This window comes from Polyodon spathula, unplaced genomic scaffold (genome assembly GCF_017654505.1).
Source record: "Polyodon spathula isolate WHYD16114869_AA unplaced genomic scaffold, ASM1765450v1 scaffolds_769, whole genome shotgun sequence".
Classification (NCBI taxonomy): Eukaryota; Metazoa; Chordata; class Actinopteri; order Acipenseriformes; family Polyodontidae; genus Polyodon; species Polyodon spathula.
Window position 1 is genome coordinate 64,638 of NW_024472257.1, and position 27,755 is coordinate 92,392.

The following is a 27,755-nucleotide window of genomic DNA, read 5'->3' on the forward strand; positions in this document are numbered from 1 at the left end:
CATCAGACTTGCCCATTCCATACTCTCCACAAACAGGACCTCAGCCCATCAGCATGAGCACGACAAACACTTAACCCTTTGAGAGCCGCAGCAGAGTACAGTAAAGACACTGCCGGTTGCACCTGGGAAGGGGAGGGATTTTGGCATCTCTTCGCTGCCTTACTTTACGTTTACATTGCGCAGTCTTCTTTGTATTTTCAGCAGCTTTAATAGATATTTAAAAAAAGAATGCACAAGATAACACATGCATTACTCCCCTTACAACATGTGCAGCGTTTTGCACACGCACAGTTCTGGAAACCTGCAGCTGTTCTCAGCTGAAAACAAAAGCCCTTCCTGTTCTCATCAATCCTCATCCCTGTCTGTGAGCATCTCGTCCTCATTTAGTCCCCATCGCTGACACAATGGGAGATGCCATCACTCTTCCCTCTGACCACAAAAGGGACCAGAAATTGGCAACTGTAAGAACTAACACAGCGCTGAAGAGATAATGTCATTCCTGAATAATACACATTTCACCAGGCAACTCTTCAGAGAGTCATAAAACTGTATGATTAAACAAGGCCGACGCGCGATGAGCCCATTGTTCGAGAATGCTGACAGGTCTTGTGAATCAGCCTTCATGTCTACCGAGGTTCAAAGGACAGTCTTAGAGGAGCGATAAGCAAAAGCTTTTAAAACTCAATTTTCTTAAGCCTTGTCATGCTGGATCAGAGCTGCTCATCTACCAGACCTTGACACCAAAAAGAATGCATAAGATTTTAACAGCAACAGATTGTCCTAGTACACGTGTAAACACAGCACAACACCCAATAATCTCACCCTCACAGACCTGCAGGGGAGGTACTGTATTCGGGAGCAACAGATCAAAAAGCAGACTGGAGCAGGAGCTTAGGATTGTATTTATTTGACAAGATGCAATGCAACTTACAACAAAGAAGACTAGCTGCAGCATTACTGACATTTAGTTCAGCTTTTTCAGACGCCCGTGGAGAGGGTGAAGGCAGATGCAAAAAACAAAATTCAATAAGTTGCACGAAACAATGTCTAGGGATCAGTCTCAATGGAAGTCAAGCTGCAAGTGCGGTCATATCTAGCTAATGTGCCTGAACTCAGTCCGTGCAGTACAGGGGTGCCTCTTTCCACCCGATTCCCAGAACGGTCCTACTGTCTGTCCTCAATCACACAGTCTCTTCAATGAAAGGCAGGAGCTCTCTGTGGTTGTGTGGGATCGGAGGGAAATGAAACTGCTGATCCGAGTGTGCCAGGTGGAATCGATCGAACGGAGAGGTCTGTACCTTTCTTAGGGAGAAGCATGGAACAGAGCCTAATGGAAACACAGCCACAGTTACCATCCACAGACCCACTATGCTCCCCGCCCTGTATGAGATGCTGGGGGGAGGATTACTGAGTCGCGGCAGGATCTCGGGGGGTCTCTGTCTGCTGCTTCTCTCGGTGTTCCTGCTGCAACTCCTGCAGCATGTCCTTCAGTCTCATTTCCAGCACAGGGTCCCTGCTCTCTGCTTCAGGAGAAACTGAAACTCCGGGTGACTGCAGAGCCATCTGCTGGCAGAAAAGAATATTTATGAAACAAGCAGTCCTGGACTCGCAGACAGCCTTCACGTGCATTTTGCCTCGGCATCGCTCGAGATCAAGGAGAGGAGGATGCAGTCCGTGTGGAGACTTGGGTCACTCCTAACTAGCTAACCAACTAGTTTTTTTTTTTTTAATTGTCCTTATTGAGAACCTGGTGTATGTGGCCTGACGGAGGGCTGATGCACCATGAAACAATTCCTAGCGTTTCTGCACCGTGTAAATAACCTGTTATACTAACCCCAGCTCCTCCTCGTCTTCGCAGTATTACCCCTTCAGCAAGCAGAGCCTTTGCCGTCTCTTCAAACAGCTTCTCCTCATCCAGGTCCCCAGCCTTCTCCAGCTCCAGATGCTTCTCTATGAACCTGGAATTGGCGTGGGTAGTGGGGGTACATTGCATTCATTTCTAGACTTGCGGTTGACTTATCAAGCTCCCTACGACCTTGCAGGGTTGGAAATAAGACCCCTGTTTGTAGCAGTTTCACCAATTCCAGGTTTTTTCCTACAAGCTTGCACAGCTGCACTGCACAGATAACAAGCTCAGGTGGTGTCTTATTAAAAACTCACTGTAAAAACAAGAATGGATCGGATTGCTATGCAATGGGAGTCTTATTCCCATCCCTGCACTTAAGCATACAGTGGAGCTGAGATTACAAATTCAGATAAAGATTATATATGTAAAAATGATGCTTTCTTTGATGCAGCTTTTAGGTACCACAGCGCTTGTGTTCTGTACTGCTTCACAACAACAGTCTTACTCCACATTATATCTTAAACTTCTGACTCCTTATGATGCTGGCGCTTTGACCCTACCAGTAGCCAGAGGCTTCACTCTTGGACAGAGTACCTTCCACATGCAGCTCTCTATCCAGGGATATAAAGGGCTCTGGCATGGTTTTCTATTTAAGTCTTTCTATCTGTCTTTTATTACTTTGCCTGCTCTGCTGGTCACCGTTATAGTGCAGAGCCCTGCAAAGACTGTAACACAGTATTAGAGGAGTTGGCTTTGTATTGCACTGCGTTTCATTGTGTTGTATTGCATGGTCTGGTTAAAGCTCCTGAAAGCCAGCGAGATCAGAATCCAAGACAGGTCCTGCTGCGGACCCTGGACACTGATCAATAACGTAGTGTAGCGTGGCAGCCACAGAGGCAAAGACAGGGATAGTGCTGTAATGAAAAGCCCTCTCCTGTACTGCATGGGAGCTAATCCACTGCTCTGGAGGCTGTACCCTCCCTTCAGCTCTCGCTAAACCTGCCCACAAGCAGATCGAACACAGCCTGATCCGGGCTCTCCCGGGAAATGAGTCCTGAACCACACAGAGAGCCAAGAATAGCCTTGAGAGGAGGGAGCTCCCACCAGGATCCGAGCAGAAAAAATGGAATGTGGGGGAAAGAAATCGCCAATACTGTGTGCTACCGTGGTCTTAAAGTTGCTACAAAATTAAAGTCTTAATACTGTAGGCAATTTCCTACCCGTGTCTTACCTTTGGCTTGTGGAAACAAAATTAACTTTTGTGAGATCGAAAGCTCTCGGGCCATTTCCATAAACTTCATAAAATTTCCTGAAAAAGACAGAAAAAAACGATAAACTAACTTTGTTGTTTTATTTATTTACTCATTCATTTTCTCTTGTGCATTCCACACATAGGTTTTATTTTTATTTTCTCCCACTGCAGCGCTGTAAAGCCACAGCCCGACAGTGACATCCTGTGGTGTATGGGGGAATTACAGACCCCAACAACCTGTAGAGTCTCCTGATCGTTTGAAGAGGGGCACTGCCTTTGTGCTCATACCACAACCAGCTGCAGACCAAACCATCTGCATTTACACAAAAGGAGAAGCACTGTCATAATGATTCTGAGAGAGATATCAGTGTGCAATGCATCACAAGAACAGCACGCTACATTTCACATTAAATCTGGTCAACGCATCACAAGAACGGCACGCTACATTTCACATTAAATCAGGTCAGCGATGGTGAGCTTTATTACTCGTGCAGGCTACACTGCGCTCTGAAGCAGTGTTTATGACAAGGTGCAGGCTACACTGTGCTCTGAAGCAGTGTTTATTACTCGTGCAGGCTACACTGTGCTCTGAAGCAGTGTTTATTACACTGTGCTCTGAAGCAGTGTTTATTACATGGTGAAGGCTACACTGTGTTCTGAAGCAGTGCTGGTTCTTACGCTCTGACTGTGTCCTCCTTGTACAGGATTTCAGGCACCTTGTCCACTACCTTCCCGAATCTTGTGATCGGCTTCTGATAGACGGGCTCTTTCTTTGGTGGGAATGCGGCGTAGACGTCATACCAGATGGGCCTGTCTGCATCCTTAACAACCCCAGCCCGCATCAAATCACGCACCCTGTAACACAGCGACAAAGAAGAAATACAAGAACTAAAAAAAAGCAAAAAAAAAAAAAAAAACACACACATCCAAATGATTAGCTTGCCATCCTGTGCCTGGTTCATTACTTTTTTTCTCTGCATTGTTCCATTCTACTGGAGAGCCTGGGCTAGTACAGTGGGTCTCAATCCAAAAAACAAGACTCCTATTGAATAGCAGTCTCATCCATTCTAGGGTTTAACAGCAGCTTGATTAGCTACAGTGCATTGCGGGTAACAAGCTCTGCCGCGTCTTACTCAGCTGATAGTAAAACCAGGAGTGGGTAAAACTGCTGTGCAACAGGAGTCTTATTTCTATCCTTGCTGCACTCCACAGTTTACGGTTGTCCGATACAAGGCACAGTAATAAAGGCATGTTGCACAAGGACTCCTGCAAGCCCCGTGCCACGTTAACAGCAATGAGACGGGCTGAATGAATAGCATGCAACCCTGCTTGGCACAGAGCTGCCTTTACCAACACCACTGTAAGGTTGATAAAGAGAGCGGGGTTGTTGGGATAAACCTTTTTTATTTAAATCATCTGCATAAGGTCCGTCACTTTCTGTTCCAAGCAGGACAGTTGTGCTATATTACATATATAATTTTGCAAATCGCACCCTGGTGTGTTTGTTTGAAAAGGAATGCGTCTGTGTGTCAAACATACGTATATATAACATTCTGAGCATTGTCATATCTTCTCAAAATAGTGATGTTACCAAACCCCTTCACAGTCAAAACTCCTCCTAACCAGGACTGAACACCACAAATCGAAGTTCATTCAGATATATTTTGACATCAATTCATTCTTGAAGGTTTTACTAGGTGTTACCCTTTAACCCCCCCTCTGCTACAAATCCTAAACTTGAAGGTTTAAAAAAAAAAAAATTCCAGCACGCCTTTAAATAAAAAAAAACAACAACTTTCCCACGCGTTGCAATGCTACCTACCTTGTAAATACAGTCCCGAATTTCTCCAGCCTGCTGCCTGCCATTTCTAAGTGTCCCGGGGCAGCGCTCCCTCGTTTGATAGAAACCCGACTCTACTGTCGTCTCGGAAGCAGCTGCGTCCTTCAAACACACAACCTGCGATCAGCTTTGAACTGGAAACGGAAACGAGGGCCGCGCTGCAGCTCAACAGACAGGCTTGCAAGAGAAACAAACAACAGCAGCGTCGACTCCATGTGAAGTGAAGGGAAATTCATTATTGTCAATCTATTCCATTCTTGTAAGATTAAGAAATATATATCTCCGTTACTCGTTTAACACCACGTCGGTTTGTCGATTAGCTGGCAAGAACAACAGATAAAAGAAGTGGATCACTAGATTTAACAAAAAGACTGGATAAAGTGGGCACACAATTACTGTAACAAATAAATAAAAAAAAAATGATGCAGTCCACAGCGTTATTATCATGCGTTAACGTTGCTTTCTAATGCAAAACCAGCAAGCCTTGATCAATAGCATCACAGCCCATGCTGAGAGCTTCCGGAAGGGGCAACTCCATTATGGAAGGTACTGCAGACTTTAAAACGTTGCAGTAGAGGTGTTTTTAATAAACCTGTCCTTTACCGGTCCAGCTTACGTTGCTTCTACCACCCCACCAGCTCTGACAAGTGTAGCTGCCTAAGATTAAGATTACCATACGACTTCTAAACTGTCCCAGCGAATTTGACTTTTCAATGCATTGCGGGACATTTTACCTGCTCCAGACACCTTTCAGATCACTAAAAAATACACCCCAGAACACCAAAGACACGTGAGAGAGTGTGTGTGAAATAAAATGAAGCAGCAACCACACCTTGGGTACAACACAGCTTTATTACATGAATAACTAAAACATCTTGAGTGGAAGAAAGAAAAAAAAAGAAAAAAATCTAGAAGTACAACAAACACAACCCTTCACGGATTTCACGGAGCCCTGCAAAGTCAAGCTGTTCGGTTCTTTTTGTTGTTTTTTTTTGCCACCAGAAAACAAAAATCCAAGGATTAATAAAATCTTTATATAGCTCTTTTAAAAACATTTAGTTTACACACATTTCAATTTCAGTATTGTAATAATAATAATAATAATAAAAAAAAAGAGAGAACCTGTTGTCCCTTTTTATATGAGGACTTCCAGAACTCAACTGGTTACATATGGCAAGTTAGAAAGTTTACCTGTCAAATGTCTTGCGTATATAATCAATGCACACAGTATGCATTGATCCTCACGTCTGGATTATACTCTGAACACTGCGCTTGCATCAATACGCCGTGAATAAGCTTCCTCGCTGTGAGAAAGTAACGGTTCTACTGGCCTAACCCCCTGTTAGTACATTCAGAAAGCACACAGCACCAGCAGTGTGGATTTCTAAATCACAGAGAACCAGCCAGTACTACAAGCTTTACAATCCAGCCTTTTCCAGCCACAGGCTCCTGTTGTGTAAAACTTTCTTCCCCGAACCCTGGTAAAAACACAGAAGGTATCGGAGCTCTGCTGGGCGTATGAAAGAAAAGCTTATCTCATGAAACAAGCTGTAAAAAGAGCCTGAAGTGAAGAAGCCTGAAGCTGTCGACTGGAATTACAGAAACGAGGCAACTTGATTTGACAGCCGAACCAGAACAAACACACAAGAATCCGAGTCAGGACTCGGGGCGGTGTGCTGCACCCCCCTTGTTCACTCAGTTACCCCAGGATCATTAGAAGGCATGCTGCAGCACCATCGCCAACATCCACACACAGGAGACACTTCCTTCTGTTTGTGCTTCTACACCCTGTTTAGCCACGGGCCTCTCTCTTTCGTAAAGGGGAGGCACTGTTAATCTAGGGGTGCTTCTCCGAGACTCAAATACCAATACTCTACTTATCCATCTGTTTTTATATAGAACTATATTACACATAATTTCTATGCACACACACACGGTAGGTTTGACAAAACATTTAATGTGAAAAAAAAAAAAAAAATCATGCTATCGCCGGTAGTGAAATGAAATAAAGACATTAAAATGAAACCTGTAATGTGAGGACAGGATTAGCATTGTTATGTCACAATGCACATTCTTGTGCACCTCAAAGTGTAATAATGCACAGAATTATTGAAATATATTATTAGAACCTCTAATAATGAAACTGAGTATCAAAAAGGGGAAGGGGAATACAAAAGGCTTCTGTCTGCTGGAGGCTCAGCAGTGACATGGACTCATCGTGACAGTTTCACACAGAGCTAGGAAGAGCTTAAATTGATCATTTTCAAATAGAAAATTTAAGGATATGAAACATGTAAACCAAAAGGGTCAGGTTTTCAGGATGTTTAACATACCGTAGGGGAAAGTGTGTTTGAAAACAAACAGTGGGAGGTACTTACAGGCTTCTGATGCCATGGTAACCGCAATCACTTCTTTCTACTTCGCTCTATTAAACATACCTCCAAACTACGCAGTTAATTATGATGACTGATCATTTCATTTTAAAAACCAACCCTAGGACAACAACTCAAACTGACAAACTGTAATGAAATGCTCCCCTTTAAATTGTATTTGATTTTAGATTGAGATTAACTGATCTAAACCCCGGCCTGGGGTAGAACGCAGGCCTGATTAAAAAATGAAAAGCAACAAGACAAAGTGGAATTTGTGTAGAAAATCCCTAAGAGATCTGGTCCTGTCTGCATAGGTACGTGACGGCTCATTTATACAATGCTGAAACAAACAGCACCCAAAACCATACTTCCATATGAGTAACGAACATGCGAAACATTACAACATCCTTTTCACTGTAGGTGCTTTTTAAATTAAAGATTTAGGTTAGCATTAACACACAGCTGTTGCATCCTGAAACCGGGGAAACGTATTAAAAAATAAAAAATATTAATTCATGGTTCTGACCAATTGAACTGAGTACAGCAATACCAAACATTGTTAGAGCTATTTCTGCTACCTGCCAACTATTCACTCAGATACATTGCAATTGCTACTAGCAGTCACCTTATTGCCTTCATTATAAAATAACTGCATGTCATACATAAACAAAACCAACACCCGATGGTGTTCAAGACGTTGACACAATGTCCAGAGTTTCCTTAGCCCTCTACACTGTGTGCTTACAGGGGTGCACCACACTCTATTAGTGGAAGAGGAGAGCGCTGGTGAACACATGGTTTAGCTCTTTCAGTGGGAGAATGAGCTTCACTCTCCTTCCCCACCCAGCTCTGTAAGGGTTCCACGTACAATCACCGCATGCATGATCAGAAGAATGACAAAATGAAAAAGAAACTCTGCTCACTTAGCATTAATGTTGGACAAGATCAATACAATACCATGTTTTTGTTCTACACAATTTACAGCCACTAGTTATTGTCCATTATTAGTTACTGCTCTAATATTAATAATAATAACGATGATGATAATAATAAGAATAATACTGACACATGGGTGGATTCATCTCTTTTTAAACATGCACAGTTGGGTGCTGTGCTGATATTACAGGTGTAGCAGCAGACCTGCTCAATGAACAGGCACTGGTACAATACCTGGGACCCCATTCCCGTTAACAGCACTGGGTATTCACGGCTCTCCCTACACTCAGATCACGATGCTCTGCTTGCAGTTTTAAAACCAGCTGATCACCCTCTGCTTTCAGGATATGGATACTGAACACCAATATTCAGAAATCAGTGGAACACTGAGATTCTACCAGGAACTGGAATTCTGTGTTCAGAATATTCCCCAGGTGATCCACAGTGTTTGTTCCAGAATGAATGCCCTTGATAGAAATTTGAAGCAGAACAGGCATTCTGCTCGAAGAATGCCACTGGCGTACAAAACATAGCAAGGAACTCTTGTTGTGTAAAATGCAACACCTGTACAACATTATTTTTTTTAAACAGTAAATTGTAGAAACTTGAACGAATGATGACATCATCATGGTTTTAAATACAAATGAAAAGAAGGAAACTGAAGTTCTGTATACGTTTAGAAGGGATGTAAACTGCTGTTTAAACACTAAAGCTGTCTTTAGTATGAGGTACTGATTTCTGTTATTAAACTGTGCCTTGATAAAACACTGCAGAGAACAGCAAAGCACCGAAGAAGGTTAAGAGAGTGAGCCAGCTGCCTTCATGTGTCCGGCTCCAGGTCAGTCAGGTCAGCTCCACACAGCAATAGAAACCCAGGAGACCTGTCCTTGAGGATCTGTGGAGAGGGGGAGAGGGAGAGAGAGATAACAAGATGAAATCAGGCAGCTAGCTAACCTTCTTAACATGCGCTAACAGCTTGCACAATTTATCCAGCATGGTTCTCTATAATTTGCACACTACATTTACCATGCCTGCTGATGCGCATAACTGCTCATCCAGTAACATCAAAACAGCCATTCGTAACAAAAGTAGCAAAAACATGGACACTGTCTGATGATCCTTTGTACCCCTCCTCACTCTCTCTCCGACCCCCAGTCCCAGACCGTGTCTGCTTGTCCCGGCCCGAAAGACCCCCAGCCTGACTGGAGCACGCAGCCCCGCTCCCTCACCATGACGGAGGCTCCCTGCGCCCCTCCTCCTCCTCCTCCTCCTCTTCGTGAGCCGGCACTCTCCTGCCCTGCACATCATCATCTGCAAAACAAACAGCCAGTGCAAACACCAGGGAGGACCATTTCAAAGCATGTCAGGGGCAAAGCTTCGCTGCTGCGCTCTTCAAAAGTGAACAGGCTTTGCTTCGTGGAACAAGCCTGACCATATTACAAAAAGCATCGCCAAGAAAAAAAAAAAAAGAGGCTGGAAATGTTGAGAAGAAAGAAACAAAGTGGATCCTACCGCAGGAGTTTCCTTCCACGTCATCCAGCAGGTTCGCTGTAGAGGACGCGGTCCCCAGACTGAGTGCCAGTTAAGAAGAATTCAGTGCTGTTAACCTCTTCCTCTGGACAACTAGCGTAACTCCACCTTTCTGTCTGCGTGCCATTCATCCGAGCCATACCCATTCACACAGGATCTTAAATGGCTGCTAACTGCGCAGTACTGTAAATTACACACAAAAAAAAAACCTAACGTTTTTCTCCAGGTCTCATCGTCTATAAAATCTATAAAACCCTATACAGAGCTAAACTTTGAAATACAGAATTAAAAAAATTCAACTAACAACGTTTTAACTAGAAGTCTTTTTCAGTGTCATTATTACAATGCATGGCCTCCAAATTGGAGTTTGTTCTTGTTGAGTTGATCGGTGCGGATTAGATTTGCCTTCACACTGCTGTGGATTTCTTTCACAAACCCAAAAGATTAAAAAGATCGAAAGGATACGCCTGATGCTTCAGCAATGCTTTCCTCTTGGGCTTTCTCATCTTCGTCTTCTCCGAGAAAGTTCTCGCTATTTCAAACAGTTTCTTCCTTGTAGCTGCAAAAAAAAAAAAAAAAAAAAAAAAAAACCCCAAAAAATATTTTAAAAACAGCAGAACGCTTCTCTGAGCTGCGTCGGTGTCTCTCTGCACTAAACTCCTGTTGCACAACCTGCCCATCACTTGTCTGGTAACAGCTTAGCATATTCCCCCAATGCACTGGTAAAAACTACAGAAGTGTGCAATGCACAGAAAGACTGTGCGTTTATTCTCAGCGCAGTATTACAGAGGCTTGTGGAAGAGCTGCTAAACTGTACAGGGCACGGTAGAACAGCAGACACTCTTACATTTGCCCATGTGCTTGAGCTTATCCCTGAACAAGGCATCGTCACACACGGTACTGGGGGTCTCGACTGGCCCCGGGGCACTGTGATCACCTGCAAGACAGACAGACACACAGACATTATCCACGGGAACAACCGCTACCTGCTCCTACAGCCACCCACTGGGCAACTAGGATACATATAGGATGTGTGAAGGATTACATACATTGAGGTTGCCATGACTGATGGGTACAATAGTAAAATTATTGTGTTTTTTTTTTTTTTATAGGGTCCAGTTAAACCCCAATGCATCTTCTGCTGCTGTAGTTTATTGAGTTTAATTAAGAAACACCGTACACCCTCTGTTAGTTTCACAAAGGCTTGGGCGACTGATCAAACCACTTGTATTGATTGGGGTTGGCGGTTTTTGGAATAAAATGTGCCCTGCAAACGGATATCTGGTTCCTCTGAAGAAGTGCTGAATGATACACAGGGTGTTAGAAATAAACAAGACCTGGCAAGAAACGAGACGTTCCAGAGTGAACTCCCAGTCAAATCGCTTTTCTGTCTGACGCTGTTCAAAGAATGCAAAGGTTCCTCCGAACTGATCCGCAGGACCTTCTTTACCACTGAACACCTGAAACGCATGTTGAGTTCAATCTGCAGACCCACGTGCAGTTCCTCTGCCCAGCAGACAGGGGCTCCCCCTATGCACTCCGCTGCGTTTAATCAGCACCAGCGCTGCAAAACGGAGGTCAATTCAAGAGCATCTACCTGCTGTAGAATTCTCCAGGCTGGCCGAGGTATGGCTGGACTTGGATTTCTTTGATTCGTACTTCAGCCGATCTAAAATAAAAAAAAATAAAAAAAGAGCTGATGTTACAACACCACCAAGCACACTACTGTCCGCCCCAGAGAAAGCATGACACCAAGAAGAGCAACCCAGACCACCTGCCTATCAGCCTGCAGCATGCAGCCGAGGGATATTATTAGCGGATAGTGTAACATGGAAGCTAGCTAGTGTCACGTATGCATTCCAATCACTGCTCTGCGTGGTGACAGAATGATGCCGGAGGAGGTGTTGCATTATAAACAGTAGCTGAGGCAATAAAAACCGTTGCAAACTTGGCACTTGTGTAAAAGCATCGTGAATCTGGCTTGAAGCACATCATAATGATAATCAAGAAGCTACTCAGAACAGCAACTTCCACACTGCTTTCTCCACAGCGACTGCTTCGTTCTAGTCCTCTCGTTAAAGCGCTGCTATTGGCCTGGTGGGACCCGTCACCTTTCTCCAGGGCGAGGAGGAACTCCCTGTTGCGCTGCAGCTCTCTCATAAACTCCTCGTTCTGCAGGAACAGCGCGATCCTCTCGTCATCCAGGTACTGTTTCAGCTTGCGCTCCTGCTCAGTGGCCACGCCCTGCGATGCCTGAGCCCCGCCCCCCACTGCTGCTGCTGTCACTCTGGACCCCGCTCCCGGGACCTGGGGCTGGCTGCTCTGAGAGTTCTGAAACAGGCAGGACACACAGACATTACCCAAGTCAGGCATCAGCACAGCCGAGAGGGACGAGGCAGGGCTTATTCCACCTCTTAAGCTGCGTGTATTGAGCACGTGTCATCAACACACTCCTGCCTCTGCGCATAAATCGATCTCAGACCTGTGCTTGCGAGGAGGGTGGACAATAGGGACCCCCTTTCCCAGCACAGCCGAGAACATGAGATACTACGATCACAGGACCTCACCTCAGCATACATAGACAGCAGCAGTAAGCAGGGCTAGCACCAGTTTACTCGTGAAGATGCTCAGATTCTCCAGTGTGTTTGAGAGTACCTGCACACTGCCCCTCTGCTGGGGCAGGATCCTCAGGAAGTCGTCTGGCAGGCTGCCCAGTAAGGGGGGGTTCCAGTTCCTGTAGCGGCGGGCTGGCCAGGGCCCTGCTGGGGGCTGGGCGTCAAACCTGAGCAGAGAGGCAGAAAAAATAAAACTATCAAATCAACAGAGAGGGCATCAAAAAAACAACCAGATCAACAGAGACATCAAGAAACTATCAAATCAACAGAGAGGGCACCCAGCTGCATCTACACCTCCTGCACCAAGTTTCGTTTAGGACTAACAATGGCAGCGTTAAAGAAACTGCTCTGAACAGACTGGAAGAGTACTGCCAAGCATTCTTCAAGGTGCACAGTTCTGCAGAGAAGATCCCTGCCAGTCTCTAACACTTTCAATGATCAGAGCCCGGGTAAAATGTTAATCAACATACAAGAAAGGGATTACTATCCCCCTGATGGTATGATTACCACAGACACTTCTAATGGACACTAATTGCATTTGGGCAGCTCCTCTCCGTCTCTCGCGTTCACCGTTACATTACAACCACCATCTGCTGAAAGCCAGTATATCCCCCGCACCGCCCCAGATGTTTTTTTTTTTTACTGGTTTCACACGTCACCAGTATCCCGAATACAAACAGAATCCTACTTGCATGTAACTGTAGCTAGTGACTGCCACGGCATGCTCCGCCTCTTCCTGCCCGTACCTGGGAGGCAGTATGGGCGGGGCCTCAGGGTACTTCCTGTCGTAGATGTGCATGTCGTAGGCTGGGGGGGAGTAGATGGGAGGAGGCTCCTCGTCTGAGCTGTCCGGCTCCAGCGTGCGCTCCAGAATCTGGGAAAAGAGACAGAGAGGATACAGTAAACGAGACCAAGAGAGAGAGAAGGGATACAGTAAAGAGACCGAGAGAGAGAGAGAGACAGACACAAACAGGCAGACAGTATCAGGTACAGTGATTTGCCAATGTTGCCAAGCAGTTCTTAATCGTGACATTGTGCTGGATATTGTCACTGCTTGGAACGCTGCTTGACCAATCAGCGTGCAGCATTCTAACTCTGTGTTTTATCATTTAGGATAACTCTCAGAACACAATACATGTGTTGATAGTACATTGTAACAGTCCTACAGTTTCTGTACAAGGCATCTTATTAGCTGGTTTTCAGACTCTCGTTGCACAGCAGTGTGATCCACTCCTGGTTTCACTATGAGTTTAATGAGACTCGCCTGCACTTCTTACCTGAACACTGTGGCTAATCAAAACTGTACTAATTAACCCTGGAATAGGCGACTCTGCTATTTCAATCCCTGAATTCAGAAATAAAGAGGGAGCGCTGTCTACAGAACGGGCAACACCTTGGCATACCTCGAAACACAGCTGGTATTTTAAGGCATGTTTACAACAGGAGAGAGAAATGGGATGCCTGGTAAGCGAGCACCACTTTGGAGAAGAGATTCCATCACACTTGAGGAGCAAGGTGAAAACCATCCAAGAAGGAATCGTGTAGAACGTTGTAGTTTCCTTCCAAAGGCAGAGTTCTATTTTAATAATCTAAAACAGCGGTGATATTTAGATCAGCTGCGTTCTTAGATCAGTGTTTCAGTCTGCAGGGTAGAATCTGTACTTCGAAGCTCCAGAGGCATAAGGGACCAGATCAAAGTACAGGGATTTCACCACCAGATGGCACTCTTTCAATGCCAGGACTAGGGGGTTTAACATCATTCAGGCCAGTGTCCTTTTCATTGAAACAGAATCGCAACAAAGTCCAACCAGAACCCCTTCGAATAGAACAGAGACTCTAACACACAATAAATAAGCCTGCTTCTGACTTTAATGAAGCTAGTTGATATTAGAATGTTTCTAATCCAACTCCATTCGATACTGCACCCAACTTTAAAAAAAAAAAGCCTTTCAAAACGATTTGTGTCAGAGCACAAAAGCTCACTGCGCACAATAAAATGACATTTCTGTGCCAGGACTGTCAGCTATCGTGCAACTCAACTCCAGTTACAGCACGCACTCAATCATAGTTATATATTACAGAAAAAAAGCAACTAAACAAACACAAAAGGGGTTTTCTTCACAGGTCCTCTAGCCACCCAGGGGAAGACGCCAGACCTGAGGTCAATTACAATCGCAATTGTGCCACTTGTAACGAACTGCACTCGCAATACAGCAGAATTAACAGTGTAATAAAACTGGAATCACTGCAGCACAACTGAAACAGAACCAAAGAGCACTGGAATAGCGACGTCACTGCGATTGTGACAGTAACTGCCCCAGGAGCAGGCAGGGTGCGCACTAGCGGAAGAGCAGCCTACCTCTGGCGGGATGCTGTCGTCTGAGTCGTCGCTGTCGTCGTAGCCATCGATGTTCATCTGCAGCAGCTGGTTGATGGTTGCCTCCACGGCCCCGCTGTTGGCCCTCAGCACGCACTCGATCACGTCCGAGTCCACGCTGGGGAACATGATCTTGAAGTCCTCCATGGCCTGGTTGAACTCCAGCCGGCGGACCTGCTGGGCGGAGGGACGGCTGTTGTTGAGATCCTGCGGCGGCACGGCAGAGGAAGAGGAGCCGCTGCCGGGAGCGCCGTCGCTGTTCCCCGCCGACCCTCCTCTCGAGCTGCTCCGCCGGAACAGGCTGGTCATCTTCACGAGCCTCTTTGGAAAAACGTTCGATTTCCGAATCGTGGACGGCACGCGAGAAAGCGCGGCTCCCCCGGTCTGATTACTGAAGAGAAGGTTTTTTTTTTTTTTTTTTTTTTTTTTTTAATTGTTTTATTTGTTATCGTGCTCTGTAGGTTGACATCACACCTGCAATGCGAACCTGCCACACAGTTACAGGAGGGGGTGGTTAGAGAAGTGCCTCAGCTGTCCAGATCCCTGTCTATCATTATCCGTCTCTACATGCAGTCATCATACTCTCAAGAAACACACGACGATGCTGGATAACAAAACACTGTTCCACCACACTCATGAGTTTCCTCAGACAAAGGGATAATCTTGCAGTCAAGGTGTTACCACGTGTCCCAGACTTCGGACCAGCCCACCATCTCCCGAGAAACTGCTCAGTACCTGCAGATTAGAAACAAGAAAGTCATGTTGCAACCCTTGGTTTATTAAAATATTGCACACACACACTTCCACCCATCCGCCATACAAAGGTCTACAGCAGCTGTAATATACAGTGCTTTGCACCTCGACTCCTAACTCTTGACCTCCAACAAAGCCTCCTGCATCTAATGCTACAATAGGGACCATGCTGTTAGAACAGGGCTCAGGGACCGGGTTGTGCAGAAATGTTACGATTCCTTGTGCAGGACAAGTAAAGCCAGAAGTTTAAGAATGCAACAGCTGAGCTAGTCCCAGTTGGAAATCATACAGCTGCCAGAGTTTGCCGGGCGTTTGCGTGGTGGTTTAATCTCAGTTAGGATTCAGTAACATTTCCATCGGCCTCCCTTTTCCACTTGGTGACAGGACGGACTCTTCACACGAGCGCATGACTCCAGCTGAAATGAGTTAAACACCTGGAGGGTTTATATGGGAGTTTTGTTACAGAACAAACCATTGGTAGTTTTGCCATCAGCCACACGTCACCAACGTCATTTTTCCATTCTATAAATGAACATACAAATCTGGACAGCAGGGGCTGGCAAAGAAGAGAAATCAGAATACACACATCTACTGTATCTGCTTGCATACACACAGAGACAAATATAGGAGTTAAACAAGCTACAAAGAGTAAATCACTAGGAGGTGTCAGGATTAAGACGTGCCCATGCAGACTTCAGAACACGCTCACGACACGTTTAAAATGAACTCTGATACGACTGCCCCGAAGACAACGAAGCGTGCCACTGGGTTATTATAACAGATTATAGACTGCTCTACTGGGCTGCCCTGCTTTTCCACTGTAGAGTTTAACTGCAAGGTAAAACTTCAAAAGAAGTGGATCCGACGAGCATTTCAGCACATGCTCTACGCTGGGCTTGGTTTAGTTTCTTACGAGGGTTACCTTGCAATCTGAGTTTGGTTATGAAAGAGTGTAATTGCACAATTCATAACAATTTCCAGTTAATGATTATGCAAATTGGTGATTGTGTGAATTTGGCACAGGGAGCGAGTCAAAGTGACTGCAGCTGGCATAGGCACTCGTTCACTCTAGCAGCACACACGCGCACACACACACACACGCATGTGACGAACCCCCGTTAGAATGCAAAGATTTTGAAAAGAATGTCTGGAATCTGTGATGTCATACCCCCATATGGATTTTGAAAACAGAGTTCTCCAAAACCGAGAGATTATCATGCCAAGATTTCAAAAGCCCCCCCCCCCCCCATCTGTTTTTGATTTTAATCTGCGGTTGGGGGCTCTGTGTAAACGGCGTGCTTTTTTCCTATAAGCCAGGTCTGCATTTACTGGTATTAAAGAACAGCGGGGGAAAAAAAGCACATTGCCATCAGACAGCTGCGTTTGCAAGTTTTATCGTGGTAACGGATGGAAAGCTTGTAAACTGTCTGACTATCAAAATCTATTGGCAAGGGCTCGCTGCAACAAGAAACGAAAAAAAAGATTCTACACAATGGCAATCCCTGTATTATACTGCCAACAGATTCACATTTCATCTTTACTGAATCCTGTGAGGCACGCATCAGCCTCCAAGATGAGCTGGATATTAAAAGTGCATGTGTTTAATATGCAGAGCTGGCATGCAGCCTCACTTACTCTTTTCCCACAGCAGCACTTCAGTGGTTCTTTGATATACGGCAGACCATCGACAGCACAGCACAGCCCGCTTCTGCTCGAGAGGCTGGGATTGAAGATTTACATCCTCTCTTTAGGAATGTATACGGGAAGGATGCAGCAGGGATCGTCAGTATAGAGTGCAGTCTACATGCTCGACTCGTGCTACAGCACCTTAAACATGCTTGGGATTCAGAGGGCTCTGCCGACTGACCCAGGGTCCATTCGCTCATACTTTCCAAAGCACTTCTTATTGTCCCCTTTCCCACTGGTGTTGCTGAATATAGATGGGTCACTCCTGTCACAACAGGGGTGCCTGTTATTTTATTTATTTATTTATTTTTTTAACAAGGACCTAAACCTAAAGCCTGAGCCTTTTTAACAGGAACACCAACGGATTTCCAGCCTTGTAGCCGAGATGGGGGAGGCAGTCCAGGGATGCCCATGGAAGGGAATCCAAAAGCCTAAAAGCACATCTAGAAACCTCCCTCTCCCCTCCCGATAACTGACTTGCATAACACCAAAGCCAGTCTCTCAGTGATGCAGAAGGTCCCAGCTGCTCTCAGCGATGATTTCCAACGTGATATATCAATCTGCCCCTATGATTATGCTATATTTAGCATCCAAAGCCGCAGTTCTTTGTCCTGCACAGATGCACACAAACAGCTTACCACTACATTACTCTAGAAGCCCTACCTGTCCTTGCTGCTAGCATTATTCTACTGCAGTCATGTTACATCTGTTAGCCGCCTGCAAAACACACTGCGTGGTGAGCTGGTGCATTTGGGGAATACGCTTGCTTTTCACGGCCGGAGTCCTGGGTTCAAATCCTGCAGCTGGCAAACCAGCATCGCTGCAAAACAGGCAGGCTCAGCCCGGGGCCGGCGAGCACTGCAGCAGAGCCGGGTTACAATGCCACAGCAACCCCCAGCACCGCAAAGAGCTGTAGCTTAGATTACAGCAGACAAGCCTCTAATCCTCAGCCCTGCACACTCGCTTTGATGTTTTATTTACTCACTGTGTAACTAGATTTTTAAAACATACGCCCTCTCTTATTCACATTCACAGTCAAGCCCTTGGCGAGCTTGCCTTGTACAGAGTTCTTTATTTCTTTCAACTCTGCAATCTAGCATGTGAGATTCCTGCACTCTTCAGAAGAATGCACACACACACTACCAAGTCCCCCGAAACAGAATGTCACGGGGATCCGGGGCTGCCCCCAACGCATCAGGAAATCATCTCCAGGGTGTTTTGAGCGCATGCGTGCCTGGGCTGCATTAAGAGGCTGTTTCTGGTAAGGTCTTGGGCTGGGTGTTATTCAGTGTGAGGCTGCACAATGAAGCACAAGGCAGCTGTCAGAGGTGACACCTGCTGCGCTGGCCCTTCCCTTCCAGGGCTTTTAAATGAAAATCCCAGCAGCGAGCCAGGACGAGCCGAAACACACCTGCTCCCACACAGTCAGCTCGGCGCACACAATACATGGGAACAATGAAGCAACTAGAGGCCAAAGAGGGGCGTCCCAGCATCACAGGGGTTTAAAGGTAATCACAAAAGCCTGCAAGTGGAATTATATTTCTATGTATAACATTGCCTCCCCTTTTAAAGGTGTTGGGTTTTGTTTTGTTTTTTAAAGCTGTGCTTCAATGGGATTTTACTTAGGGTCTAGCATCACCTGGTGACAAAATGGGATATACAGCCCTTCATAGGCTAGCGTTCCAGCTCCACAAAACTTCCCATTACCTCCGGGGGGGAGGAAGAGAGAGAGAGATGAAGCCGAAGGAAAGTGATTTTCATTATAACTCCAAACTAGACATGACTCAGGAAGTCATGGTAATTAGGTCAGTCATTAACATGCACAGACCAGACCCAGACCTTTGTCCTGAACAAACTAACATCCGACATTCACAAGACGTCCTATGGGATACAAAGGGCTCTTGTAAAAGGCTTTCTTGTTTTTGTTTTTTCTTGGTCTTTTCTGCAGTGATTTGAAAGGACAGGGCCGCTGGTACGTGCTTGTACGATAGGAATGCAGTAAAGCAGACACGTGGTTTGGCTGCCTGCCTGGTGATTGTACAGGGGCCGCTCTGCTAGAGAAGTTTAACAAGAAAAGAAAAACAGATCTAAAAATAATAAAATGTAGCAAGCAATCCCATATTTAACTGTGGGATGAGGTGGTGGTGCAGTGGCTGGTACACTGTCCTTTCCCCCCAGGGACCCGGGTTCAATTCCAACCTGTGTGCCACCCTAAAAAAACAAAAAAAAACGCAAACACTAGACAATGCTGTACAATGATATCCAACAATCTAAGAACCAGCGCTGCAAAGGGGTCCTGTTTGTTAATGGAAACAGTGCTGTGCTTTTCGCTTTGACAGCAATCTACAGCCAGCTCTGTTTCAGATGGGAGAGGGAGGGGGTGGAGGGGTCTTTCTCACATTTTTTTTAAAAAGGTTATTTGCAAACCTCTATGCTCCAGCACCTGGAATTAAACGAGAAGAGAACAATGCGTTGCCGATTGCCCCTGTACTGGATATAGTGTAGCAGCAGGGTGCCCCGGCTCCACAGCTTCTCTGCTCACAGCCCAGTCACCAGCCGCTTTCCACTCCATGCCACTTTCTCTAGGTTTCCATGGATTCAAAGGAAAGCATTTCATTCATAATGCTGCTTCAACTCTGCAGGCACGGAGGCTCCAAGTGGAAAGCTTTACTGCACCAGGTCTTTGTGTCCTACACCAGCGTGGACAGTGCAGCTAGCAGGAGAATTAGCTGTTAACTTCAAGGGTCGCTAGTTTCCTTGCCTCAAACGCATTCCTTCAGTCTCCCAACTGTTGTTTCAAAACTGCTTAAAAAAAAAAAAAAAAAGACAGAAATTCCCAGGAGTGCAGACTCCTGAAGCCAATTACGGAGCTCCGGAAACAATAAGACGACCCCCGCTAAAGCCAGGGTACGAACCAGTATGTCCCAGTAAGGTGGCAGAGTCTATGACAGCGTGTGGAAAACAATCCCACGAGAAGAGGTGCATAGAGAATGCTGAAGAGGGTTACGCTACACACTGGCTTCTCATGCCTTTTTCTTGGCCTAGTTTCACAAAAAAAAAAAAAAGAAATGAAAATAAGGAAATTCCCTGGGTGTAACTCAGCATTTCGAAACTTGTTATCTGTGCAAAGTTCAAAGGATGAAGCACCATCACACAGAGCCGTCATGCTCCTTTACTATTAATAGCACCTGAGCTGCAGGGTACAGCAGATGGTACAGTACTGAAAATCCATCTCTGTTATAGGCATGTGTTAGGGTAGGGCTTAACCATATTTAAATGAATACCCAAATCAAAAATACAGCAAAACTGACCCACTGCAGAATGCAGAGGATAGAATGTCCTCAAGTGTAGTAGAGCCCAGTAAACACAGGGAAGCATGGACAAAAAAAAAAAACAATAAAAACACAAGATTTGTGGTACTTGTCTACTTTCCGGTGATTTGACATTGCAAACCTGAGACCTGCCTAGGTTTACGCTGCTGAGAACCCTCTTCCAAAGCGTGCATTACGCAGCAGCATGCAGGCTGAGGACAGCGTGTAGACTAGCGTTCTTAAACCACTACTCCAGGACCTCTTCTCTTATCCAGCAGCGCAGGGATCAAAACAAAGAGGTGTCAATTCAAACAAGCCCCTCAGACGCAGTTACAGTTCCTGCAACCGTGTGCAGAACAGGGATTAAAACACAGCAGTTATCTTTATCACTGTGGTTTTGCTCTTCTAATGCTGCCACCGCCACAACAGATCCAAGGCATGACTATGGCCTTGGCTGTACTAAAGTTATACAAACAAACAAATCGTCCCATTTTAACAAACCAGATCAATTCCAGGACAGGCAAACGAGGGAATAAAACCAACAATACAATCAATTGAGCAAACATGGCGCAAAGCTGCTCCACGATGAACAGACGCATTGTTTCTGCAGAAGGAAGGAGGCTGATGTGGAGCAATCCGGGGCTAAAAAGAAAACCACGTCTCAACAACGAGGCGCGTTATTAGAGAAGACTGGCAGCCTGCAGGCACAGCGAGGCGCTGAACGAAGATAAAAAGAAGTAATCCCATCGCTGTCGCCGTCTTCTCTCTGCGAGATTGAACGCCCCTCCCTTTCGCATTCATCACTCTTTCATTTGTAATGCTCATCTGCTGTAAGGGGGAGTGACACTGGCCATGGGTACGGGCAGGCATGGTGCCCACAGGTATAAAACAAACACCCAACCCATCTCAAAGAGCCAACACAACAATACTGCTGCCATGGTAACTTTTGTATTTGATTCTAATGGAGGATTTTCTTTAAATCCCTTCTAGTTGTCAGATTTTGAAATTGCACTAGAAAAATCAACGAGGATTTTAGTGTCCTTCCTTGTTCTACAAGGTAACGGCTGGACAATGTGTCGTGTACCCCTAGAGATGTCATTAAGACAGCAATAATTTCAACGGTTGACTTGAACGGTCATTACAACTGCATCACTCACTCGCTCCAGTAATAAAACTGCAACACTCGCTGAGCACAGTAGCAGAGGCTTATGTCAACATAACTAAGGATGAAGAGAATAATTAAGAAAGCACTCTCTTAATATCAGAAGCAAGGGATTCCTCAATCAGCTCGAGAGGCACAGGGGCAGTTTCTACTGCCGGAGGCCACGGCCCAACATGACGTGCAATCCTATCCAGAAATACTGCACAATAAATAACACCCTCGACAACCAGACTGCGAGAGGGGCCTCAATACACTCCGTCAGGCTTCACTGCTGCGTCTGGAAAACACACACACACACACACACACAGGACCACCGTGCGCGACGTCTTCAGTCTGACATCGTTTGCACTGCTTATGAAATCTCAGTGTGAATCCCTGTCATTTAAGAAGTTATTTTTTGGATCCGCCAGCAAACTTCTGGATGTCCGTGAAAATAAGAGCAACAGACATACTGTTTGCTTGCTCTCCCTCCCCTCTCCATTCACAAAGTATTCTTCAGACACTGCTCCTGTAAAGAATGTCAGTAGCAGAGCTGTGGACTGCATGGGTGTTACTTTGCACAGTTCTGCTGTAATTCTATATTAAAACCATCGACCACTTCCACATCCTGACGAAGCGACGAGCAGAGTCTGAAACTAGAGAGGGTTCCTGTGAGCTGTACCACCTCAGGCCCCATGTGGCAAGGAATCCCAGCATTCATGAAGCTCAGTCAGGGCGTTAACTACGATGTCATCCTGTGAACTCGATTAAAAGAGGACCTGCAGCCCCCTCCACAGCACGCAAAGCGAGACACACCAGCAAGGTGGAATGCACCTAAACACACCCATGAGAATGTGTTACAAGGCCGTCCGAAACGGCAACACACTTTCACAGTACATGCCTGCTGTCAGCTGGAGAGCTCCACTGGAATCGGTTTTGCTTTTTTGCAGTTCAGCAGCTTTCCTGGCTAAAACAGGACACATAGTATACAAAACTGACATGAATGGCAAAAAAACTGCCCCGAGTGCTCAAAAGAAACAAAGCCAATTAAAACTAGAACAGAAAAAGAAACCCTAAGAAGATCTAGCCACGAGGCTGGCCTGTAAGGAACGTGCATTTAAGATGCAAAATGCCAAGGAAGGAAGGACACACATTTAAAAAGCAAGCGCTGGTGGAGGAGAGTGCTGCTGCGCTGTGCTGTGCTGCGGCCGGGCAGGACAGCTGCAGAACCCCCCCCCCCCTCTGCTCCTGGAGCTCCTCAGGATAAAGGAAGGAGTTCCTCCGAGGCGTCACCTGCTCTGTGACAAATCCCAACCAGGGGAACAAACTCCAGCAGATGGGAGGCTGGGAGCCCTCATCCTTCCCAAGAGCCTCGGGGGGGCCAGCAGAATGAAAGGTCACTAAGCCGTATGCAGATGAGGCCGCTTTAAAAGGAGAGGGGAGTCACACCAGCTGTCTCAGACAAGCAGCCATAATTAAAGGGACGGAGCCCTTGGTTTCCAGAGTCCGCTGGAGCCCCTAGTCTAGTTCAAATAAGGGAACACTGGCTCTCACAAACCTGTCCTTTACAGGATACAATGCATTGGAAATTAAATCAGGCTTGCTTGTCTCTCATGTCAAATCTCAGAGCCTTCCAGAAGGTATTACAGCACACTTAACTGACCACAGACCACCAGAGACCCACTTAACCACACAGAGTACTATATGGGTTGCAAGCCTGTCGTACTGGAATAAGACTACAAGTAATACAGTAGACCTTCTGGGAAAACTACAGCTTCACATAAAGCTAATAAAAAAAAAATCTAATTAAAAATGCATTTAAAATAGAAATGGATTCGCACTTCACTGCCTGTTGGGGACACGAAAGAGAACGGTTGCATGATGTCACAGACTGACTGAAATGAGAAGTGTTTGCTGCGTGTTGCGATGCTGGCACAGGCCAATGGGAAAACCCTTCATTTTACTTAATGAAACTCATGAACACATTCCCTCGACGAGAAATGAAACCGCTGCAGCTAATAACAGCTTCACCTGCATACCATCCTCGTCTGCTGCAAGTGCCCTTTTGTGCTGCAGAAGTTACTTATGAAATTAATAAACATGATCTTGCAAATAAAGCACACAGCCTCTCCAAATCCATAAACTGCAGTATTGTACCTAGCGAAGCTCTTCAAAACACAACCCTGCCCACACACTGCTGAGCAGTACCACTCGCTCCCCTCGCCACAAAAGCAGATCCTCATTCAAAACCACCTGCCAACAGGGAAATACGCAGCATCAAATGAAGCACGTATCAAAGACACTTCGAGGGGTCACAACGATGACAAGCAGGCTACCCTTTCATCCAGAGACTTCACCGATTTCAAGAAGCTCGTCCCTAATTGACTAACGCACGTGACCTCGGTTTGTGGAAGCTGGTGGTCTCATTCAGTCTTGGGCTGAGCATGTAGTTTCAACACACACACACTCGCTCATGTTCACATAGTAACCAAAAGACTCTTCATGCCCACTTTACAGTGCTGATGCCGAGAGAATAGGCAACTCCTCTTCCTGGGAGTAAAACAAGGGATGAATGAATGAATGAGAGTGGCAGCACACACACACAGAGTATATATGCACATGTTAAGAAAATAACTTGCAAATACACAACACAGAAGTTTTCATTATTATGCTGCTAGACTGTCTTGCTGCTTCCAGTTTTAAACTGTACTCCAATGCATTCCCCTCACACAGGGACCCACGGCTCTGGTATAAAGTGCACAAGTTCAAGCCCTGATGATTTAAGAGCATCATGCTACCAGTTCTAGAGGCGCAGACTTGACGAGTATGGATCAGCTGGTTCCTGGAATTGTAGATCAAGGCACTGTAATGGCAAACATGCTGCTCTCCCTGCAGATCAATCCCAGCTGTGGCTTTGAAAACGAGCTCTGTCTGTTACAGCACCCACTGCAATCCCGCACAGCCGATTCTTTCCACTTGCTAAGGTTGTGGCGGCCGTGACACATTCATTCAGCACATTTCATCCAGGAACCCAGCAAGCCGGGGCAATGTCAAACTACCATCAAGAAATGAACTGTAGCTCAACGATATGACCTTGGAAGGACTCTGTTAACCGAATGAGAAGATGTGCAGTAGCGCCTCTGGTGTGTCCAATATCTCTGTCGCTCGCTCTTACTTAAGGAACAAATTAAGCACACCTCCCTAGCTTGCATGTCCCCATGCTAAAAGACTTACAATGACAGGTTTCCACTCCTGCAGAATACAGCACTACGCCCAGTTAACCCTGCTCTTCAATGGACTTGTTCACTCAAGCTGAGCTGCTGACTGGTCTCAGATTCCCTGGGTACTCTGACAGGTAAAAACAGAGCAGCGGATAGCCTGCTGTGTGTTCAGTCTGCAATGTCTCAACGCTCCGTGGAATGCAAAGAGCAGCTTCGAGATCTGTGAAGTGGAAAGAATCAGTACAGAATATGATTGAAGAGAGACACCTAAACCCTTGACTCGCCTGCCTCTTATGCTTTAGCTCAACACAGTTCGGTTGATTTGAATGGTACAGTCGTGCTAGATTCTGTTTCCTGGTCTAGAAGATGTATATATTTGGAATATCAGCAGTCACTCAGATAACCGGTAAGGTCTGCACTCCCACAGAGTTTAATATAAACGTCACCAATATAAATGCGTGTGGCACTGCATGTGTATATGGAATAAAACTGAATAAACACAGAGTGAGAAATAAATCACTTTACATTGCATAGTTACTGCTGTATAAATATGAAGGCTAATCTCTATATTTGGCATGCATATCTACATCAAATTAAACGGTTTAACATTTAGATAACATGTAAATATATAAACTCCATTAGCAGGGTTTGTGGTTAGTTCTATTTCCATGGTTGATTTCAGACTACAGTGAAATTAGAAAGCACTCGTTCACATGCCCGATTTAAAAGGGGTTACGATTGCTTTCAAGACACGAAAAGACAAAACAAACAAATACGTCAATAAAAAGAATTATCAAATATTATATATTTATAATGGCAATCACGTAATAGTGAAGTACAATACTACTACCCCCACTCCTAAAACAGCGGCATTGCTAATGATAAAACATACATTGCAAACCCGCCAGACGGCCGAGTAACCAAAAGCGGTTCTAACGAAGCACTTGCATTGTGTTGACAAGAATCCCTTTGTTGTTGCATCGAAAAGAAAGTTCAACACAAACACACACAAACACACACAAACACAAGCGAGCGGCCCCAACATATCTGACTAGTGTGTATGGTCTGAAACTGAATTAGTGTATCATACATCAAAAGTTTGTTACTTAACCTGTATTTTTGTGACATTTCAAAGCAGTGACATGGTAAAAATATATATATTTTTTTATATTTGATCTTTGTTTTTTTTTTTTTTTTTATATAAATTGGACTTCTCTTTAACGATCGATAGTGGAGCGGATTTCCTATTCCGACGAAAATAAAACGCTTTCCCTGCCCATTTCACACGCAGAGTATTATCTTCCAAACGCTTCACATCTGCTCTACAATTTATAAAGTCTGACATACATTCTGAGGAATTTTGCAGGAAAAAAATAAAAGTAGGCGCGGAACGAGCGAGTGCTTAGCCGGGAATCGATCTCCCAATGCGGGATGGAATCTCGCTGACACACCGCTAGGATCGAGGAGGGCATTTCGAGAGGCCTTAAGTTCTTTTTTTTTTTTAATATTTCCACCGCCATGAACACACTGATCTCCCAACTGCCATGCAGGAAAACACGGAATGCCATCGTCCACATACTCCAAAATCCAACTGCAAAACGAATGCAACAACAACAACAACAACAACAAGGGAGACTTGCATACCGTTGATTCTGAATGGGGTGGGGGGATATGCACAAAACCCTACTTACTCGGATCCCTCAGCGGGAGCGCACAGACAGGAGGCGACCGCTTAAATCCACCGCATTTTGCCGGTGTGCAACTCTACGGTCTGCCCGCGTTGCTCTTTGCACAAACGATCTTGCGCCAGCCGGCCAACAAAACGAATCCTCGGCGAAGGGAAACCGCGCTTCCTTAAGTTTTGTCGGAGCTCCGAGACGTAGCAACTGCACAGCCCGAAGCAGAGACAGATCTGTGCTGGGTTGATTACTGCTGGGGTTGCGGGGGAAGGAGACAGACACAGCTTCCTAGTGGAGAGCAATAGGGAATGCAGCCGCACTGGCAAAGCGCTTGAGTATGTCTTGGTTAAATATGCACGAAACCAAGGCTGTAAGACTTCGCCTCTTTCGCTCTTGGGGGCCCAATTTCTATTAACTTAAGATGCGGAACACATATTCTTACGAAAATACACATGCCTGCAACAACCAGCGCGAAGGAATAATATTTTTTTAAGCGATTAACGATTAACAATTAATCAATTAAAACAAAAACAAAAAAAAAGGTTTTAAATGACAAATTCAACCAGTGAAACCACGTACAGTCCTTATGAAGTTTCATAATATACATTTAATGCAATACTCTACAGTTAAATTCTTCACGACAAGAACAAGTTTCACGTGAAATACACGGGGCTGGTTTGCTGTCTGGAGTGGGAGTATTTATCCAGTGCTGTGCTCCAGGACCCCAGTACAGACAGACTGTAGTGTAAAGGGTTAAACTGACAGGCGCATACGTCAGCCTGGTCCTAATAAAATCAATTTGTGCACGTTGCTTTGTATTAAGGTGAGACAGGCTTGTTACAGTTAGGACTGGCAGGCCCTTGGCAGTGCATTGGACTGGAAAACTGCAGGTTTGTGACAAGTACATAACCAGGATGAAATCAAAGCATGGACTGGTTTTACCTGCTCGGCTGGCTAATCATTGAGATTGTACCTGTCTGCAGTGCTGATATTGAAAATACATAGTCTAATGTATCAATTCACGTATAACACTATATTACTAATATATATATATATATATATATATATATATATATATATATATATATATATATATATATACACACACGAAGCAATTAAAGTATGTCAATATATTGCACACATGTATTAAAAGACAGTGTTACAAAATATATGAGAAGTGGAAATTGGCCCATGCA

General features: G+C 45.2%; 2 protein-coding genes across 7 annotated transcripts; both read right to left on the reverse strand.

Annotated features, from left to right (window-relative positions):
- Positions 1-886: 886 nt before the first annotated feature.
- mrps23 (mitochondrial ribosomal protein S23) lies at positions 887-5,987 on the reverse strand. Of its 3 annotated transcripts, none has more exons than XM_041241407.1 (5): positions 4,921-5,987; positions 3,777-3,953; positions 3,078-3,155; positions 1,835-1,958; positions 887-1,566 (listed from the first exon to the last, which is right to left on the reverse strand). In XM_041241407.1, exons 1-5 carry the CDS (start codon positions 4,962-4,964, stop codon positions 1,405-1,407), a joined length of 585 nt encoding a protein of 194 aa, XP_041097341.1. In that variant the 5' UTR covers positions 4,965-5,987; the 3' UTR covers positions 887-1,404. The 3 variants fall into 3 exon arrangements, with proteins under 3 accessions (XP_041097341.1, XP_041097340.1, XP_041097339.1); XM_041241406.1 differs by having other exon boundaries at positions 887-1,563; positions 3,777-3,986; XM_041241405.1 differs by having other exon boundaries at positions 3,777-3,986.
- LOC121308783 (CUE domain-containing protein 1-like) lies at positions 5,984-26,897 on the reverse strand. 4 transcript variants are annotated; one of them, XM_041241402.1, is made up of 12 exons: positions 26,572-26,897; positions 24,894-25,100; positions 14,751-15,503; positions 13,084-13,265; positions 12,432-12,558; positions 11,888-12,107; positions 11,374-11,445; positions 10,624-10,713; positions 10,242-10,335; positions 9,759-9,817; positions 9,476-9,557; positions 5,984-9,141 (listed from the first exon to the last, which is right to left on the reverse strand). In XM_041241402.1, coding segments are annotated over exons 3-12 (1,254 nt in total). In that variant the 5' UTR covers positions 15,078-15,503; positions 24,894-25,100; positions 26,572-26,897; the 3' UTR covers positions 5,984-9,140. The 4 variants fall into 4 exon arrangements, with proteins under 4 accessions (XP_041097336.1, XP_041097335.1, XP_041097338.1 ...); XM_041241401.1 differs by lacking the exon at positions 24,894-25,100; XM_041241404.1 differs by lacking the exon at positions 24,894-25,100 and having other exon boundaries at positions 13,138-13,265; positions 26,572-26,896.
- Between the last annotated feature and the right edge of the window lie 858 nt (positions 26,898-27,755).